Consider the following 18,399-nt stretch of genomic DNA (forward strand, 5'->3'; position numbering starts at 1 on the left):
TCTCTCTCTCTCTCTCTCTCTCTTACTTGCTTGCTGATGTGGCTCCAAACTATTTAATTAGTTGATAACAATCTGTCTGGCTTTGTTTATATCACTCAGTTCCCCACAGCTGTCTTGTCTTTCATCTCTGAGTCAGTGACTTGATCATTTATCTAGTACTCTTGTTTTTCTAAGTCTGGGATGAAGGATAAGACACGTCTTTTCTATCCTGCTACACCCCTAGAAATCAAGTATTGAATCTGAACCCCCAGCTCCAAAGTTGGGGTCTGGTTATGGGCTGTCAGAGCTCCTTCATCCTGTCTGCACCCAGACTCCCCTCTGCTTGCTCCAGCTGCCTACCAGGGTGTCTGTCTTTCTTGCTGTGTCTCCCTGGTTGGTGTACACTGCCATGCCAGGCTATTCTGCCCACCTCCATCTCCTGTGTCCACATTCACCAACTGCCAGGCTTCAGCTTAGCACCACCTGAACTGCCCTTTTACATCTGTGACTGGATCCTCTCCTCTGTTCCTGCTTTCACTTCCTTACCTCTTCCTCCACCGAGCTGGGCACAGCTACTCTCCTATTTCATCTGTTCACTTACTGAAAAATAATTATTACATTCTGATATGGCCCTGGAACATAGTTTGTTTTATTCTTCCACTGAGCAGGAATCTGAACTCTGATCTTGATGATACTGGATACTCAACAAAATTAAGGAATAAGTTAGTTAAGAAAGCATCGACTAGAATGCTTTCATCAGTAGAATGAGATTACCTGTTTGTTGGCTTTCAACACTGCCCTCAATGTGGCGATCTGCTCCCGTTTGGTGCTCAGCAGGGACTTCAGCTTGAGGATCTCTTCCATTAAGGCTTCCTTGTCTTTATCGATCATGGGGGCCAGCTCCCGTGCCGCTGCTCTTTGACGCGAAAGTTGCAAGGACCGGTCCACAGCTTTCTGCAGATGCTTGATTTGGTCCCGGATTATGGCATTAAGGTTGTAGATATTCATTGGTTCTTTGCGGATGTCACTCGTATCCAATACTGGAGATGACGGTGGGGCAGTAATAACGGGAGAGATTGTGGGGGTCTTAGTGGGACTTGGTTCTTTGCTGGCCTCTGTGTTTTCTTTTGCAACTGGTTCAGATGAGGTCCTTGTTTCTACTGGGGATGACGCACCCCGCCTGGCTAATCGTGGAGACAAAAGTCCCCTGGGATCATCGGGCCCTTTCAGGCTGCCACTGCGGGTGACTCTGCTCTGTCTGTAGTAGTCCAGCATGACCCTGTTGGGAGTTTCATTATTACACAGACATACATGGTGGTAAAGCTGAGCTAGCTCCTCACTAAATGTCACTAACTCATCCTGAGCCGTATTAAGGGTGTTGTGATTTTCATTGGCTATGCTGGTCATCTTCTGCAACTCCTTTTCCATGTGGGCCATCTTCTCACCACTCTCCTTGGTGGTCTTCTCAAGGCTCATCACCTGTTCATCATACATTTGGATCTTACTCTCATACTTGGCCTTCTCGTCAGTATAGTTTTCTACAGATTTGTTATATTTCTCTTTTAAGGTCTTGATTTCGGCTTTCAAATCGATCACCTCAGTTACTGCCACCCTGTATTTGCATTCAAGGATCTCTAAGCCATTGATGTCCACCTCATAGTCATGGGCCTCCTCCCCAGAGTCCCGGCCTTTCTCCCCGTCCAGCTCAGCCTTGAGCTCCTTACTATTCTGCAGGCCCCTCATGGCGTTGACGTGCTCCGTGAGCCGGTGCACCCGCTCATGCTGCTCCGTCAGTGCCCCCTTGGTGTGTTCCAGCTGTGTCTGTGACTCCTGAAGATTAGCCAGAAGAATGGCCTTTTCCCTCTCTACCTGCAATGGCAAAAGAAAGTCTCTGAATGCCTTCCATGCAGTGCCAACAATAAGCTTAATCCACTCACAGTCTAGCATGTATACATTTAAAGTAACTGCAGCAGAGCTGATATTCTCATTATTTCAAACTAAACTGTTTTCTTATTGCAGAAACTCTGGTAAGTCAACCTAAAAGTACATAACTCTGAAGAATTACGCTGCAAGTAGTTACCCATCCAAACTCTCTTGCATTATGTACATACACTCATGAAACTTGAATGTTATTCTGTCTTATTTATATCTTCTAACACAGAAAACATGACTTCAAGAGCTAAGCATAGTACTTGCCTTTGTCTTTATTTTGAGAGCCTTTCAGTACATCTGCTTCTTAGGCCATGTGGGATAAATGACCATCTCAGGGTGCCTACAAATCATCTTTTCCTTCCCAGAGCTCAACCCAAAATAAGGTTTAAAACCTAAGGCTTTAACTTACTAAAAATGCTAAGTACCTTAACTATCCCCTTAAAAATAAGCATTTAGTCTCAAAATAAACATGCATTAAATTTGATAGTTTTTAATACAAAAGTCAGAGAACACAGAGTTTCACAGCTAAAAGAACAATTTACAAATCATTCCAATTCCTTCAATCCAACACAGGAATTTTTAAAATCAGTAATTAATTTGAATAATGAGACCATTTTATTATTGTACAGGTGGTAAGTACTATTGTGTAATGAAAAATACTCAGGTGTCCATATAAAATAAGAAATTGTAATCTGAGAAAGTTTAAAAGCATTTTCTCTCCCTCCATATGGGTAATGACTATTGTGAATAAGAAGTTTTTACATTTCTATAATGTAAATGTTTTTCAATAAGCAAATAACATTGTTTTTATTTTTAAAGCATTATATAAGAGATATCATGCTGTGCAAATCCTCCACACTTGCTTTTTCTTTTCTTCCTTCTTGTTTTTTTTTAAATAAACCATGCATTAAATCCTCCTTGATCATACATCAAATCCTCCAAACTCTTAATTCCTAGAAAGCAAGTAAAATTATTATAACTACAATGTAATAAGTATTAATTAGAATATAATTCATATTTTTAGACTGGCATAATACTTCATGATACAGATATATGTAAATTTATAATGTAGTAGAAGCAGTATTTTTTTTTTTTTCCTTTTTGTCTTTTTTCGTGTCCGGCAACGGATTGCAACCCTCAGTGTCGCGCCCGTACCGGACCGGGACCGGCAACGGGATCGCAACCCTCGGTGTTGCGCCTGTACCCCAACCAGCCAGTGAGCGGGAACCAGTCTGTATGTGGGATCCGAACCCTCGGCGGGAGTGCCGCCGCGATCCCAAGCGGCGCACTGTAGCAGTGCACCACCGGGCCGGCCCGTAGAAGCAGTATTTTAATGCTCCCTTATGGAACTTGATGTTTGTCATATAACTATCATGTACAGTCAATCCTCACTTGGCAAGATTCTAATATGCATGTTATAGTTACCATGCTTTAGTTAAATACCAATCTCCTCAAAACATGGTTCAAATTTCAATTACCATATATGCTAACTGTTGAGCAATGCTTAAAGTACAAACATTGCTGCTAGCTTGTTAGTCTGTAAAATAACAACATAATAACATCATGACCAATGACCAATCACATCACTTCATTCAATCTGTCAGTGACTGGTCACTGTGGAACTGTTATTCAGTTCATTCACAGAAAGCGAAGTGTGGAGTTGTGTTATCTTCCTGTCTCCCAGTGATAAACCCATGTTAAAAGTGTAGCAAAGAAATAAGTGACAATGTTGGAAGTAAAATTTGAATGAAACTTAAGTGGAGTTACAAGGGAAATAGCTGAAATGAGAACGATGTCACAGCTACTGTTTGAGGGACTTTAGATATGAGCCAAAGGAACTTAATGAAGGCACATTTATCAACGTAAATAAAAAAGTAGTTGTTACAAAAAAGATGAAAATGTCCCAGAGGAAGTGACACTGGCACATTAAAGATACCCTCAGAGATATTTCCAGATATTGAGACTGCAAAGGACAAAATGTTGAAAGCTGATCCAAACTTAGAAAGGGGGCTGGCCGGTTAGCTCAGTTGATTAGAGCATGGTTTGATCCCTGTACTGGTCAGCTGCAGGAAAAAAGAGGGGAAAAAAAACTTTAGAAATGAGTATGACTATTTGCCATGGTATAGAAAAGACTTGTTCAATATCATTAGTTATATGATGAGAAGTTGGCAAGATCAAAAATACTCTTAAGTTTTTTACAAAGAAATGAAACTCTCAGTGTTTCCAATATTTTAGATTACAGTGTACTAAGTAGTTTTACTACTTTTTTCATTTCTCCATACATTTATAACCAATACAAGAGTTTTTAATGCTTTGACAAAAATTTTTTTTTAAATCATAGAATTGTAATTTTCTCTCCATTAATTATTAAGTTTGTTTTGCATGGTTTCAGGTTGCATGATTGTTTTTACTGTCCTGCATTACTATGGCCTGCCTGTAGAGTATGATCATGTATGTTAGAACTTAAAATATAGTTTTGTTATTTTAAATTATTATTTAGAGGTTTTTAACTTGTAGCTTTGATTTTATGACATAGTCCTTGCCCATATCTATGACAGAAACAATCCATAAATTACATACTATGGCTGCAGAAACCAAAATATTCTCAGAGAATAGTATCTTAGGTAAAGAATGGGACTGATGCAACAGAGAGCTCTGGAGTCAAATCTTGACGCCAACATTTGCTTAACTATTTGACTCTGGGTAAGCTTCAGTTCAGTAATCTATAAAAGGAGCATAATAATGCCTGCCTCATAGGGACATTCTGATGATTAAGTGAGATAGCGAATTTAATGCTCAAGGTATTATAATGTTAGCTATTGTTAACACTTGGTTAGCTGTGATCCAATTCCTATGACCAAAATGTTTTTACGTGTCAAACACATCTGTTTTCATAAATCTGTATCTGAATGTCTAAAAGCAACTCTTTTACTTCAGAGTGAGAATGTATTTGAATACAAATCCTTTTAGCTGGATTTCATTAGATATAACAGATTGTATCTCCATAGCTGAAAGATGAATTTATTTACCCAGATTATTGGGCAATAATTTTTAATGAAAAACCCAGGTAATTCTGTAATATGGTATCTGACAAATAGCCAAGTCATTTGAATTTTTTAAAAAGAAGATGGAAAGTCTTCTAAATATTGTATTATTAGCATGATATATAATCTCAGTGAAAATGGATTATTTCAAAAGTGTTTTTTGTTTTGTTTTCCTTTTTCCCATGAAAATTAAATGAGTTTCCTCTGAAAAGTCTAAACATTGTATGACTAATATATATGATTAAAGATAAAACTGTTTCCAAAAAGCCTCTCAATAGGAAAAGCCTTTGAATAAAAGAAAAACTGGATCAAAACACAATGTAGTGTCTCAAGCTTGTTTTAGAGGCAAAAATGTTATGATGAAAGGTAATGCTTTTAGAACAGTATTCAATCTGTACTCTGCCGGTTCATATTTAACATAAACATTTTCTAAGCCTAAAGGATAAGTCTACCAGTTTCTTCATGATAACATCTCCAGTAATACATCAAATAGGACATTTGTTTTTCGTGTGTGAATGTTCCATATATAATACTGTTTCCACATTCCATATATTTCTTTCTTTTTTTTTTTTTTTGTCCTTTTTGAGACCGGCCGCACCGCGCTCAGCCAGTGAGCGCACCGGCCATCCCTATATAGGATCCAAACCCGCGGCAGGAGCACTACTGCGCTCCCAGCGCCGCACTCTCCCGAGTGCGCCACGGGCTCAGCCCCACATTCCATATATTTCTGATGAAATCAGTTGAATAGGGAATGGTATTCAAACTATACATATATATATCACCCCCTCCCCCAGACAATTAAAGTTGATCTGACAAAAAAAAAAGGCAGATCTTTTTATAAAACTCCAGTATTATAATTTCACTCAACTATTAAGTCTTAGAGTACCTTAAATTGTATTTGGAATTCAAAGAGCAGGTGCTTAAACTATTTAAGATTCACTGTGCTTTGAATTAATAAAGGCAAAGTACTTCAAAGCTTTAAATTACCATTCATTTTAAGTGTTACTATTTTAATCTCACTTGTGAAGAATTTATCCAAGAGAGACTTGCTGAATTACTTATAATCTTCTATAGTGGCCAATAACTGTTGCCTTATTTTTCTTCCTATAATCTTCATCTTCTGTCTGGAACTGGGGATTTTATTTTTTCATGGTAGGGCTGGTTGTTTTGTCAGAAAACCTGAATGCAGTATTTGTAAACTGTATAGTGTATGTTAACTATTATTATTATATCCCATATAAATTATTTTTAATTTCACTGAGTGTTTACCTTTTAAATAAATACATTTACATGTATTGAGGACTAAGATTCTTTTGTGAAGGAACAAAGAAAAGATAATCATAATTCATATTAGGACTTCTACAGGAAAAGGACCTCAAAGTTGTTTTATAAGCTATCAATTGCCATAAAGTCTTTTTTTTTCTTACCATTGAAAAGGATGAATTTTATTGTATGCAAACTATATCTCAATAAACATGCTATTTTTACATTGACAAATAATAACTATATATATTTTTTGATGTACAATGTGATATTATAATACATGTACACACTATAGGATGATTAAATCCAGCTAATTAACATATCCATCAACATCTCACACACTTTTCTTTGTGGTGAGAACATTTAAAATATACTCCTTTAGCACTTTTGAAATATATGTTATTATTAACTATGGTTTCCACACTGTGCAATAGATCACTAGAACTCATTCCTCCTGTTTAACTAAAACTTTGTACCCTTTGACTACCCTCTCCTCTTTTCTTATCTCTGCCTGCCCCGGTCCCCCCCAACTTCCCACCCAAGCCTCTGGTAACCACGATTTACTCTATACTTCTATGAGTTCAACTTTTTTAGACTCCACATATAAGTGAGATCATATGGTATTTGTCTTTCTGTACCTGGCTTATTTCACTTAGCATTACGTCCTCTAGATTCACGTATGTTGTTGCAAATGACAGAATTTCCTTCCCTTTTAAGGCTGAATAGTATTCCACTGTATATATCTATACATATATACCACATTTTCTTTATTCATCTGTTGATGGACACTTAGGTCGTTTCCATATCTTGGCTATTGTGAATAATGCTGCAATGAACATGGGAGTGTAGATATCTCTTTGACATACTGATTTCAATTTCTTCTGATAAGGGATTTATATCCAGAATATAAAGAACTCGTACAACTCAGTAATAAAGAGACAAATAACCCAATCAAAAAATGGGCAAAGAACCTGAATAAATTTTTTTAAAGAAGATAAACAAATGCTCAATAAGCACATGAAAAAATGCTCAACATTATTAGCCATGAAGGGAATGCAAATTGAAACCATAATGAAATACCACTTCACACCCACTAGGATGGCTATAATCAAAAAATGCAGATAATAACAAGTGTTGGTGAGAATGTGGGGAAATCGGAACCCTCATACACTGCTGGTGGGGATATAAAATGGTGTGCCCACTTTGGAAAAGTCTGGCAGTTCCTCAGAAAGTGAAGCAGAGTAACCATATAACCCACCAATTCCACTCCTAGAATTCCACCCAAGAGGATTAAAACATATGTGCACACAAAAACTCACACATGAATGTTCACAGCAGCATTATTCATAATAGCTAAAAAGTAGAAATAACTCAAATATCCACCAACTAATTAATGGAAAAATAAAACGTAGTATATCTATATAATAAAATATTGTTTAGCAACAAAAAGGAATGAAGTGCTAACATACATTACAACGTGGATGAACCTTAAAAATATTATGCTAAGTGACAGAAGCCAGTCACAAATGACCACATATGAGATACTTCAAAAAGTTCATGAAAAAATAGAATTAAAAGATAATATGAATTTTTCCACGAACTTTTTGAAATATCCTTGTATGATTCCATTTATATGAAATGTCTGCAATGGTTGCCTAGGGCTAGAGGATTCCAGGAAAGTGGGAAATGGCTGCCAGATGGGTATGTGGTTTCCTTCTGGTGTGCAAAAATGTTCCAAAACTGACTGTGGTGATGGTTGTCCAACTCTGTGACTATATCAAAAACCGTGAATTGTATGGCATGTGAATTATAACTCTATAAAGCTGTTCTTAAAAAATAAAATAAACAAAGAAAACAACAACCAAAAAGCTACTTAGGCTCTTCCCCTGGTTGTTGTGATTATAGATGTTCTTTCTATGTTTACTGATATGTATTAGAAAAAGTAAGGCTTCTGAGAAATGTATTTGCCTATACAGTATATAAAGGTAATCTTTAACTATAAAGTTTGTAATAGTGTAACCACTTAAGTTGTCAACTTTGTACTAGAAAATTGTTATTTTTCACTTTAAGTTTTAAAACCAGGAACTGACCATTCTGTGAGTCTTTGTTAAGCAGAGACAATATTTGATTTGTTTGACTCTCTCAGTGTATTAACTCCACATTAGATGTTTGACCGTGAGCAAATGACATAACATAGTCATACCTCAGTTTCCCCACCTGCCCAATGGGAAAAATAATACTATCTACCCTATACAGTCATTATAAGACCAACAAATTAAGCAAATATGTATAAATTACTTTTAACTTTTATGGGACATATAACAAATTACCATCACCATTTACCACCATTACAGGAAAAGTTAAAATTGCCTTTAATAAAGTGAATCCAAACATAATATGAATCTATTTTTTCAACATCCATTAAGATATAACAAAACATATTAACTTCAATTTTATAGAAACATTACTGTTTTCTCACACTACATGTGAAACTAGATATCCAGTATGAAACTGAAAAAAATCCAGAGCTTTGACCTGCTTACTTTGACTCTATGTGGATGTAAAGTTAAACAGAGGCTGTTTATCAGAAGCAAAAATTTTAGTTCAAGCATAGAGAACTCCTTTAAATAGATTACATAATTTAGTTAGTTTTTCCAGACAGGATCTACTTATTTTCATTCTAATAAAAACTAATTAAGGTACTTGACTGTCACTGGAAAATGTCAATTACAATCTATTTGAAATAACAAGGCCTGGAGGGCACCAAAAAGCCAAAACAATTTATCCAATAATACCCTGAAAAGTTTCCCCTAGTGAATAAAAGACACTAATTGAGCTGTTCATTATCATGGCCCATGTCAAGTTTACAGGGGCTTTTAGAAGAATAAAATATGTTTACTTACTATATTTTTTGTGCATATGTTTCTGTGTTATGTGAAGGTTAATATGACAGGCTAAATTTGAAATATTCTTGTAATTTATTTCATAACCTAGGAAGAAATACAGTTCAGTAAAATATTCACTCCAATTTGCTCTGGGGAAAAAATCACCCCTTAATTTAGATGCAGGCTTACTGTCACGTGCCTTTTCCCATACTTTCTATGGTTCCTGAACTGACTGTTTACATGAAGCAGAAGTGGGGATCTTCCTAGCACCTCAAAAATGGATGGCAGTTTCCAGTACAATAATATACAATTTTATGACTTATACATAATTTCATATTTACCATCCCATTTGGTCTTCACAACAACTCTACAAAAAGCATGACATTATCATCAAGGCTCCAATGCATAACTCTGCAGGTTGTACACAGTACAACTTTAGGACGCACTACTTAAATTGTAGTCCTTGTAGATTTTTATATTTATTGTTATCATTTCCCAGCAGATGGCAGTATGATACCTTGAAGAAGGGGACCTTTTTTTTTGTTTGTGTCATTTTCCTAATTCCAACAAAGGTTATCTTAGAGACTAGGTGGGGCTAATTTATTACCTTCCCCTTTTTGAATGAGACTCAGAAGTGAAGCAACTCACCCAACATTCCTGATACCCAAGGCAGAAAGCAAAGATTTTTTTTCTTTTCCCCTGGAATCAGGTTAAATAAACACCTATAGATGGGAAAACATAATTTATGGGCATAATGGTGCCTTGTAAGATAAGAAAAGGCAAATAAGGTATGGCATAGGTATGCTGTCTCAAAGAGGTTTTTTTAAAAATTAATTTTTAGTTAAATGGGCAAATAAAAATGTATATAGAGCGGCACTTTTAAAAGTTCATGGAAAGATTCACATTAGTCTTCAATTCTATTTTTCCACGAACTTTTTGAAATATCCATGCATTTATCATGCAGAACAAATTGTTTCAAAATATGTATGAACTGTGAAATGCCTAACTGGAGCTAATTAACATAGGCATTACCTCACATACTTATCATTTAAAAAAAATCTACTCCTCTTAGTGATTTTTAAGGATAAATTACATTACTAACTATACTCTCCATGTTGTACAATAGAGCTCTTCAACTTATTACTCCTAACTATGAGAGGGGATTTTAATCATTAGGAAGAAAATCTTAAAAGCTGCATATTGCCTGATTCAGGGTGTTATATCCCTGCCTGTGCCCTTCTACCTCATCACAATCTGTCAACATTAATGCAGTGCAGGTGTTGGATTTGGAGGCACAGAGCTTTCTCCCTGATATGTTGTTTTGGACCCTGGCCAGAAGAAGTTCTAAGAGACAAGGGGACAATGAAAACACAAACTGTCACATCCAAGTATACTGATGCTATAAGTTGAGGTATACAAAATTGAGAGCTACCCAGCAGTACAGCAAGTGCTCTTCTTATGACAGCCACAATTTCAAAATCCACAAAGTTCTAAATAAAAATTTTGTTATAACTCACCTGGTGGCAATCTTCAGACAGTCCTAAACTCCTGGGCAACAAAATTGCACCTGACTGATGTGAGGCCTTTTGTGGCGCTTTTTTACTCTTAGTGAAAATACTTACATTTCACTACAGAAATGTTAATATTATTTGATGATTGGGTGCTGCATCTGACCCCACTGGGGATATCACAATATATGTGGTATATATTCCATAGTACCTGTCTATATTCTGGAAAAAAAAAAATTTTTTTTTTTTTTTTGGTGGCTGGCCAGTGCAGGGATCAAACCCTGGTGTTATCAGCACCATGCTCTAACCAACTGAGTTAACCAGTCAGCCCTACATTCTGAAAATTTAATTTCAAAACACATCTGGCCCCACACATTTCAGATAGCATTTTATTGGCTCCTCTTCAGAATGTCCACAACAGGGTACTGACACAGTATATGCTTCACAGTGCTTAAGTACTGTTTTTTATCTGAATTGCCATATTATTTTCAAGCGTCATTAACATCAAAGCTAATTACAATGAATTCTAGGCAATGTATCTTGTAATGTTTTTATAATTGTTTAGATAAATTAAACCCAAGGGTTTGATTTAATAGCTAAGAAAAAACTATCAGATTAAAAAGAAATAATTCATGAGAATATATTCTCTGTTAACACTTGTACTCAACGGTTTGAATAAAATATATTCCTAGAAAAAGTTGATATGCTTTTAAAAAATGCTGACTAAGCAAAGATAAATGGTTACTTTGCTTAAAAAAAAAATTCAAAGTTAGTGTTGTTGACGTGAGACTGGAAGCTGCAAATCCCTTCCTGTGTTGAGCCTGGTTTTCACAACTAAATTTGGAGAAAACTTTGGGATATAAGGCCCTGCCTGTGTCCCTCCACATCAGTGCATTAATCAAGCACTGATGAAAGATCTGAAGGTACACAGCTTTCCAGTATACTGAGGGAGGGTTTATCCAGCAGAGTTTTTCTCACCCCCACATTTTGTTTAATGAACATCCCTTTTCAGACCGTCTCGGATCATGAGATTTAACTGTTACCTTTCTATATTCCTACCAGTACCCATATCAGTTCCTTCTGAGATGACTTTTAGTTAATAGTCCAAAAATAACAGTTAATAATAACAGCAAGAATAATAACAATTAAACAAATGGAGTGCTTAATAAATTAAAGGCACTATGTAGTTGGTATAAGGATAATAGTTCACAATTACTGAGCATTTACTGTGTTGCAAAGGCCCTGTTTTATCCACTCTTACATATATTAACTCATAAACCTTCATGACTCTCTAATGAGGAACAAGGGTACTTCAAAAAGTCTGTGTAAAAGTAGAATTGAAAGATTATATGAATCTTTCCACAAACTTTTTGAAGTCTCCTCATATTATGTAAACCCATTTTATGGGACAGTAAAGTGCTGTCCCTCTAAGAATGATTCTCAACTAGTAGCTGACCCTTAGAGCATCTGAAATGTGTGGGGGAGCATTTTTGGTCATCACAGCTACTGAGGAGAAGTATCTAGCATTTAATGTATTGGGACCAGAGATGCTAAACCTCCTGTAACTTAGGAGACAGTCTCAGAGGATCAGGAATTGTCCCACCCCAAATGCAAATGGCATTCTGTTGAGAACACTCTCCCGCTGAGAACTTACTTGTTCCCCACCATTCTTTTTACCAAATTACTCATCTTTTTTAGACTTCTGTATTACCCAATTCGGGTCATGTATAGGATTAAATCTGAGAACAGTTCTGAGCTTTCTACCAGTAGATGACCTGGTTGGAAATTGTTGAGCTGTTTTATGTATAAAAGCCCTTCTTACTAATATCTTCTACACTACCACAAAAATAAAAAGAAAAAAAAGCCTCAACCCAACTAACTTTTTATTCCAAAGCCACCAACATGATATGTTTTAAAAAAAATTAATTCTATTTAATGCTACTTAATGTGGGGGCTGATGGAGTTTGGCTGTGTTGTCCCCTCCAAAACTCATGTGGAAATTCGATCCCCAATGTGGCAGTGTTGGAAATTGATTAAGTCATGAAGGCAGATCCCTCATGAATCGATTAGTGCTCTCCCTAGGTGGGGGGAGTAATGACTGAGTTCTCACTCCATTAGTTCCTGTGAGAGCTGGTTGTTTATAGGACCCTGACACCTTCTGTCTCTCTCTCTCTCCCTCTTGCCATGTGATCTGCTTGCCTGCAGGCTGCCTGCCGCTTTCTGCCATGAGTAGAAGCAGCCTAATGCCTGTGCCAGATGCACCTGTCCCATAATTGTAAGCCAAATAAATCTCCGTTTTTTATAAATTACCCAGTCTCAGGTATTCTTTTATAGCAATACAAATGGACTAATACAGGGGCGTAAATTCTTATGAATATAGCTGTCATGTAAAACTTTTTCAAGAGGAAATATGGCTTCTATTTCTATCTACCTAGTTGTATTAGTGTAAACTGAGCAAAAAGACATAGAAAGTATTACCTATACATAACCAGACTTTGAAGTCAGGTGAAAGTCTATATGAAATTCATTTTCTTCCAATGGTCATGCCCTTTTATCTTGGCTCAAATTAAAAACCACAAAAACGAATTCTCTTTTCGCAGCCACAAGCACCGGGCAGGTAAAGTACAGGATATGTTAACTCTTGATGTAGTATTAAAAACAAAGCTACTAACAAATTCACTTCATTGGCTCTATGGTCTCATTTATTTCTGCTAATTTCATTTTTCCATAATGATTTCTACAGAGGCAGCAAATTATAGGCTGTGTTTGCTATAAAAATAAGTGATACTACCACCCAGCCACCAAAAACAAACAAAAAAAGGGATTGATGGACTGAGCCTGCAAAGACACAGAAAACACAGGCAAACCTAAGGTCCCCAGAATGATGGGCACAGGTTTGATGGCTGGAGGGGTTGGGGTAGGTGTGCTGCCGTATTTTGATCAGGTGATGAAGCTCCTGTGTGCGGGAAGTGGCTGCAGTGCTGATGGAGGAAGAAACTGGCAGATACCGACCTACTAAGAACTACCTGAGCAAGCTGACAGTCCCGAATTAGTCTGCTTTTGAAACTGACATAATGAAAGACAACAACCAATTGAATTACTCAGTATGAAATGATTCACTCTTCCAGCCCCTTCCTCGGGTCAGAAAAATGACATTGCTGCATGGCAAGATTGTGTAAACAACTCTATGGCCCAATGAGAGCATTAAGCAGTTCAAATGGAGTATCTGGAACTAATGTCACAGCATGGGTGTGATGCCTGGGAAGTATATAATGAAAATCTAGTTCATATGATTGAACATGCAGAGAGAGAGCTTCAAAAATTAAGGAAATATATTCAAGATTTAAACTGTCAGGGAAAGAACATGCAACTCACTGCTGGATCTAAATGGAAAGAAATGGAGCCAAGTGGGCATCCCTGGTTAGTAAGAATTATGAAACTGAACGGTCTATTGTGCTACAAAAAATGAAATCTATCAAATTAAGCAGCAACATGGAGAGGTAAATAAAGAAAACATCCAGCAAGACTTCTGAAAAGACAAATTAATTTTGTGGGTAGAAAGGAAAAGAAGTTGGGCTTCCACAGAGTATCAGTCATCTGAACTTTCTCTGAACTATGAAGAACAAGAGCACCTCATGGACGCCACAGGTGGTTAAATGTTTAGAAATTATAGAATTGTGGACTGTTTTATTTATTCTATTTGTATATCTTAACAAAATAAAAATTTTCAACTTGGTGGTTATAGGGAAAATATAGGAAAATGGTCATGGCCCCTCAGATGTTCAGAACCTTGCCGAGCATTTGGTATAAATATGCACGTGCACCCAGGTGTTCCTTCGTCATTGTCTAATGTAATTGTGCATGTGCACCCAGGAGTCCTGGCTCATGGACTTAAGTATAAAGGAGGAGCAGCTCTGATCCACAGCCCCCCCCCCTCCCCCGGGGAACCACGGGGAGGCTGCTACTGCTGCTGGAGGCTGTTGCTGCCAGTGTCCCCAGGATGCCCCAAGAGGCCACTGCCACTTCTGCTGCTACTGCTGCTGTAAGCTGCTGCTAAAGAAGCTGAGCACTGAGCTTGCGTCGTCTGCCAACGGTTCCTGGGATCTTTCCCAATCACCTAGCATAGAGCTGTGTGTGAGGGATATGATGACCCAGTCTGTTCAATGGGTTTGAAGAGTCTGTGAGCCCTAACCCCTAGCCTGGACAATACAAATGGAAAACTCAGCATAACTAAAATAATGAAATGTTTTGGCTTTAGTTATGAAATGCCTAGCCATACAATTAGCATTGTTATTGTTGTAACCCGACAGTGGTTAAAAAAAGAAAGTGATTACCAGAGTCTTAGCCTCTAATTATCAGCTACACCTGAAAAACCTTGGTGGGATAAACCTGGGATTGAAGATTAAGCCTCAAATTCATCACCTAACAAATCTGTCAAACCAGATTCCTGGTGCAGTAGATCTTTGGAGCCCAGCAATTTGTAGTTCAAGTAAGCTCCCGGGTGATGCTGATGCCGCTGTTCCTCAAACATTTCCATTATCATTGAACTAAGGTGTGGCAGGGAGGCAAGACTAAACTAGAAGGTTAGGCTGTCTGGTTAGCTCACTTGGTTAGAGCATGGTGCTAACAGAAGTCGAGTTTACCGTCCAGGTGCCACAACAAAACAAAAAACAGACAAGAAAGCTATTTCACAATGAAGTAAAGTTAAAGGCAAGGACTTCACAAGACATGATTTGAACATGCTAAAAATTTAAGGACTATCATTTTGGAATAAGAAACCTTTGGTTTCAGATTTATACCTATCCTGTATTTTTAATTGTCAGGCTGGATTACAGGCCCTTCAAACCCATTGTCGGGCTGGGTCACAGACCCTTCAAGCCCATTGTGCAGACTGGGTCACAGACCCCTCATATGCAGGTCACGACCTAGGTAATTGGAAAGATCATGGGAGCCATTGGCAAAGTTGACATGCTTTATTTGGACGTGAGCCCAGCCCCCAGCCACCACAGCAGCAGCAGCAGCAGCTGCCTCCAGCAGCCCTAGTGGATTCCTGGTGACTTCCCAGGGGCATCCTGGGGGCACTGTGAATCAGAGCTGTTTGTCCTTTATACGTAAGTCAGATAACCCAGGGACACCTGGATGCAAGTCAGATAACCAAGGAACACTTGGGCACACATGTGCAATTACATCAGACAATAGCCAAGGAACACCTGGGCACACGTATACAGTTAACGTATTTACATCAAACAGGCTAGGTCCTGCTCAGCAAGATTCTGAACATCTGATGGAGCCTGATCATCTGCCTTCATTTTCCTTATATTAATCATATGGTATCCTAACTAATTTGTATATAGGAAGTCCTTTATGTCTTTTAAGGCTTAAAGTATTCCTGTGAAATGTAACCATTAATCTGGAAGCTATGTATACAGTTGCTTGTGATGGAAAACTGCATTTTCTGTCATTTCACTTGTGTATAAAGCTTTTGAATTCTTTTGTCAGAAACGCATCAAGACTCTCATTTCTCAGACCTGACTGGAATCTAATTTGTGGCTCTAAGAAATTCATTTCTTAAAGTGACGCAAATGAGAGATTTCTCTTCAAGACCCCTTCTGTCATGTCTTTCTAAAATATTGTACTTTCTATTCTTAGTTGAAAAAGCAGCATTTTAAAAAACCTTCTGGAAGTAAAATGTGAGAATCAGAAATCCCACAACGTGCTACACACAGTCTACAAGAAACTGACTCGAGCTGCCCTAACGAAAGTCCTTACCTGCATAAGCTGCTGCTTCAATTTCTGTATTTCAGAAATGTTCAGCTCACTGAATAAGTCAGAAACAGGGTGCAGAGACTCCCCTTTCCTTAAGGTGGGAGTCCGATAGTCTCCATTCAGTTTCACAAGAGGCCCATGGATATGACCATTCATTTTGTCGTCATTGTTTGGTTCACTCCCATCCTCGGCAAACTTGAGTCCATCTACTGAGATGCTGATATGGTTATCGTTGAGGGTGATGTACTGGGAGAGCTCCTTCCGCAGGTTGTTCTTTTGTTCCCTTTCATTTTTTAAGGTCTCCAGGGCTTCTTCCAGCTGGTGCTCAGCGATCTCTTTCAATCGGATGGCATCTTCCAGCTGGCTGTTCAGTAGCACTGTCTCCTCCTCAAAACGCTTGATCTCATGCTTTAAGCCTTCGTATTCAACCTGAATCAGATAGGATAAAGAAGATTCATAAAACTAAAATTTGGGTCTTACAAAACTGCCATTAAACGCTCCAGTGGATCTAATTATTTAAGAAAATTATAGCATTAGTCTACAAAATAAATCATAAAAAAACTCAGTATACTCTTAAGGTAACACAGGATGATTTCTTTAGAAATTATATATATATATATAATTCGATATTATAATAAATATGTAATTAAATATTAATATATGTAATTATACATATATAATTTAATTCTTAGCAGAGATGAAAATACTCTTAGAATTTTTTATAGGATCCAATGGTCAAAAGGGGGCGCTGTTTGCCCAATAAATCAGGAATATTTTTTGTAATAATTTATCAGAATATTCACAATCCAAGAAAAGATTTTATCATCATTATTACTTTATTTCATTATTAATGAGGAAATTTTATACCTAGAGATAAATTAGTTAAAAGACCACAATGAGAACATAATCTCAGTAAAATATGTCTGAAAGTAAGATGAGAAAGCAAAGAAAAATTTTATGTGCTTAAGGACAGAATCTGGAAGAACAGTTACAAATTATCCAATAACAAAAATATCTATGCTGTTATCAATGTAATACTGTTTTGAACTGTAATCAAAGGAGAGACTGCTCACACATCCTCTTAGTCATGAAAGCCCACAGGTGACAGGGGTCACTGCTCTGAGCCAGCCTGCCTTCCTTGGGACCTGTTCAATGGCACTTATCACATGCCAGCTTTTAATAAACATTTTGTCTCCACAAATACACTGTTTTTATTTTACATACTTTTTATTCACCTAAGTGTCCCTCATAGCACTTCAATTTTCCTTCATAGTGTTTAAAACAGAATTCCACTCTTCAAGAAGCATTTGCTGAATAAACAACTACTGTCAATGATTAAAAAACTAGAAAAATTAACTAAAGTCACATAACATTAGATGCTAATATGAACGTGTTCAGTATTGTATTTATTTTAGTATTTATATTAGTTTGGACTTGAAATTTAAAAAAGATTTTAAAAACTGAAGAAAAGCGATCATAGACATCATTTTCACATATTTCTATTTCTCCCCTTGCCATTTCATAAAAATCTCAATACAGTGGCTTGTCTTACAAAGGTTAGGATATAGGTTTAGTTCATTCAGGTCTCTGGCTCATTTAACAGAGACCTGAATGAGAGTGACTTAGTCAAGATAGAAGTTTGTTTCTCTCTCGTGTAAGGGCCAGTATGAAATTTCTGCTCCATGAGGTCATCCAGGAGCCAGGCTTCCTCTTTCTTGTTGCACTGCCTTCTACTCCAGTCCACATGATCCAGGGTGGCTTGCCATCTTGATCATGTTCCAAGCAGTGAGATGAAGAAAGGGGCCCAACCATCCCTTTAAGGACATGTCTCAGAGTTGCCCATATCACTTCTCATTTGCTATTTTCCAATACTAGTCATCTGACACTTAGCTGCAAGGGAGGTGAAGAATGTAGTCTTTATTCTGGGCAGCCTTGTGCCCAGTTAAAAATTGGGAAATACACTGGGAAATGGGAACAATAGATACTGATGGAAAGCCAGCACTCACTGCTATGAAAAACCAT

At 37.4% G+C, this 18,399-nt stretch overlaps 1 protein-coding gene and 1 pseudogene across 1 annotated transcript in view; one reads left to right on the forward strand and one right to left on the reverse strand.

Annotated features, from left to right (window-relative positions):
- BICD1 (bicaudal D homolog 1 (Drosophila)) overlaps nt 1-16,806 on the reverse strand; it is a gene marked incomplete at its 5' end in the record, with an annotated part of 62,602 nt that extends 45,796 nt beyond the window's left edge. The window contains 2 exons of the mRNA XM_008582491.1: nt 754-1,848; nt 16,381-16,806. Of these exons, the coding sequence (XP_008580713.1) occupies nt 754-1,848; nt 16,381-16,806 (1,521 nt within the window). The remainder of the gene's footprint in view (nt 1-753; nt 1,849-16,380) is intronic.
- Nucleotides 13,493-14,144, forward strand: LOC103598493 (annotated as a pseudogene).
- Nucleotides 16,807-18,399: the final 1,593 nt, after the last annotated feature.

Source organism: Galeopterus variegatus, unplaced genomic scaffold (genome assembly GCF_000696425.1).
Source record: "Galeopterus variegatus unplaced genomic scaffold, G_variegatus-3.0.2 Scaffold2640, whole genome shotgun sequence".
NCBI classification, from domain to species: Eukaryota; Metazoa; Chordata; class Mammalia; order Dermoptera; family Cynocephalidae; genus Galeopterus; species Galeopterus variegatus.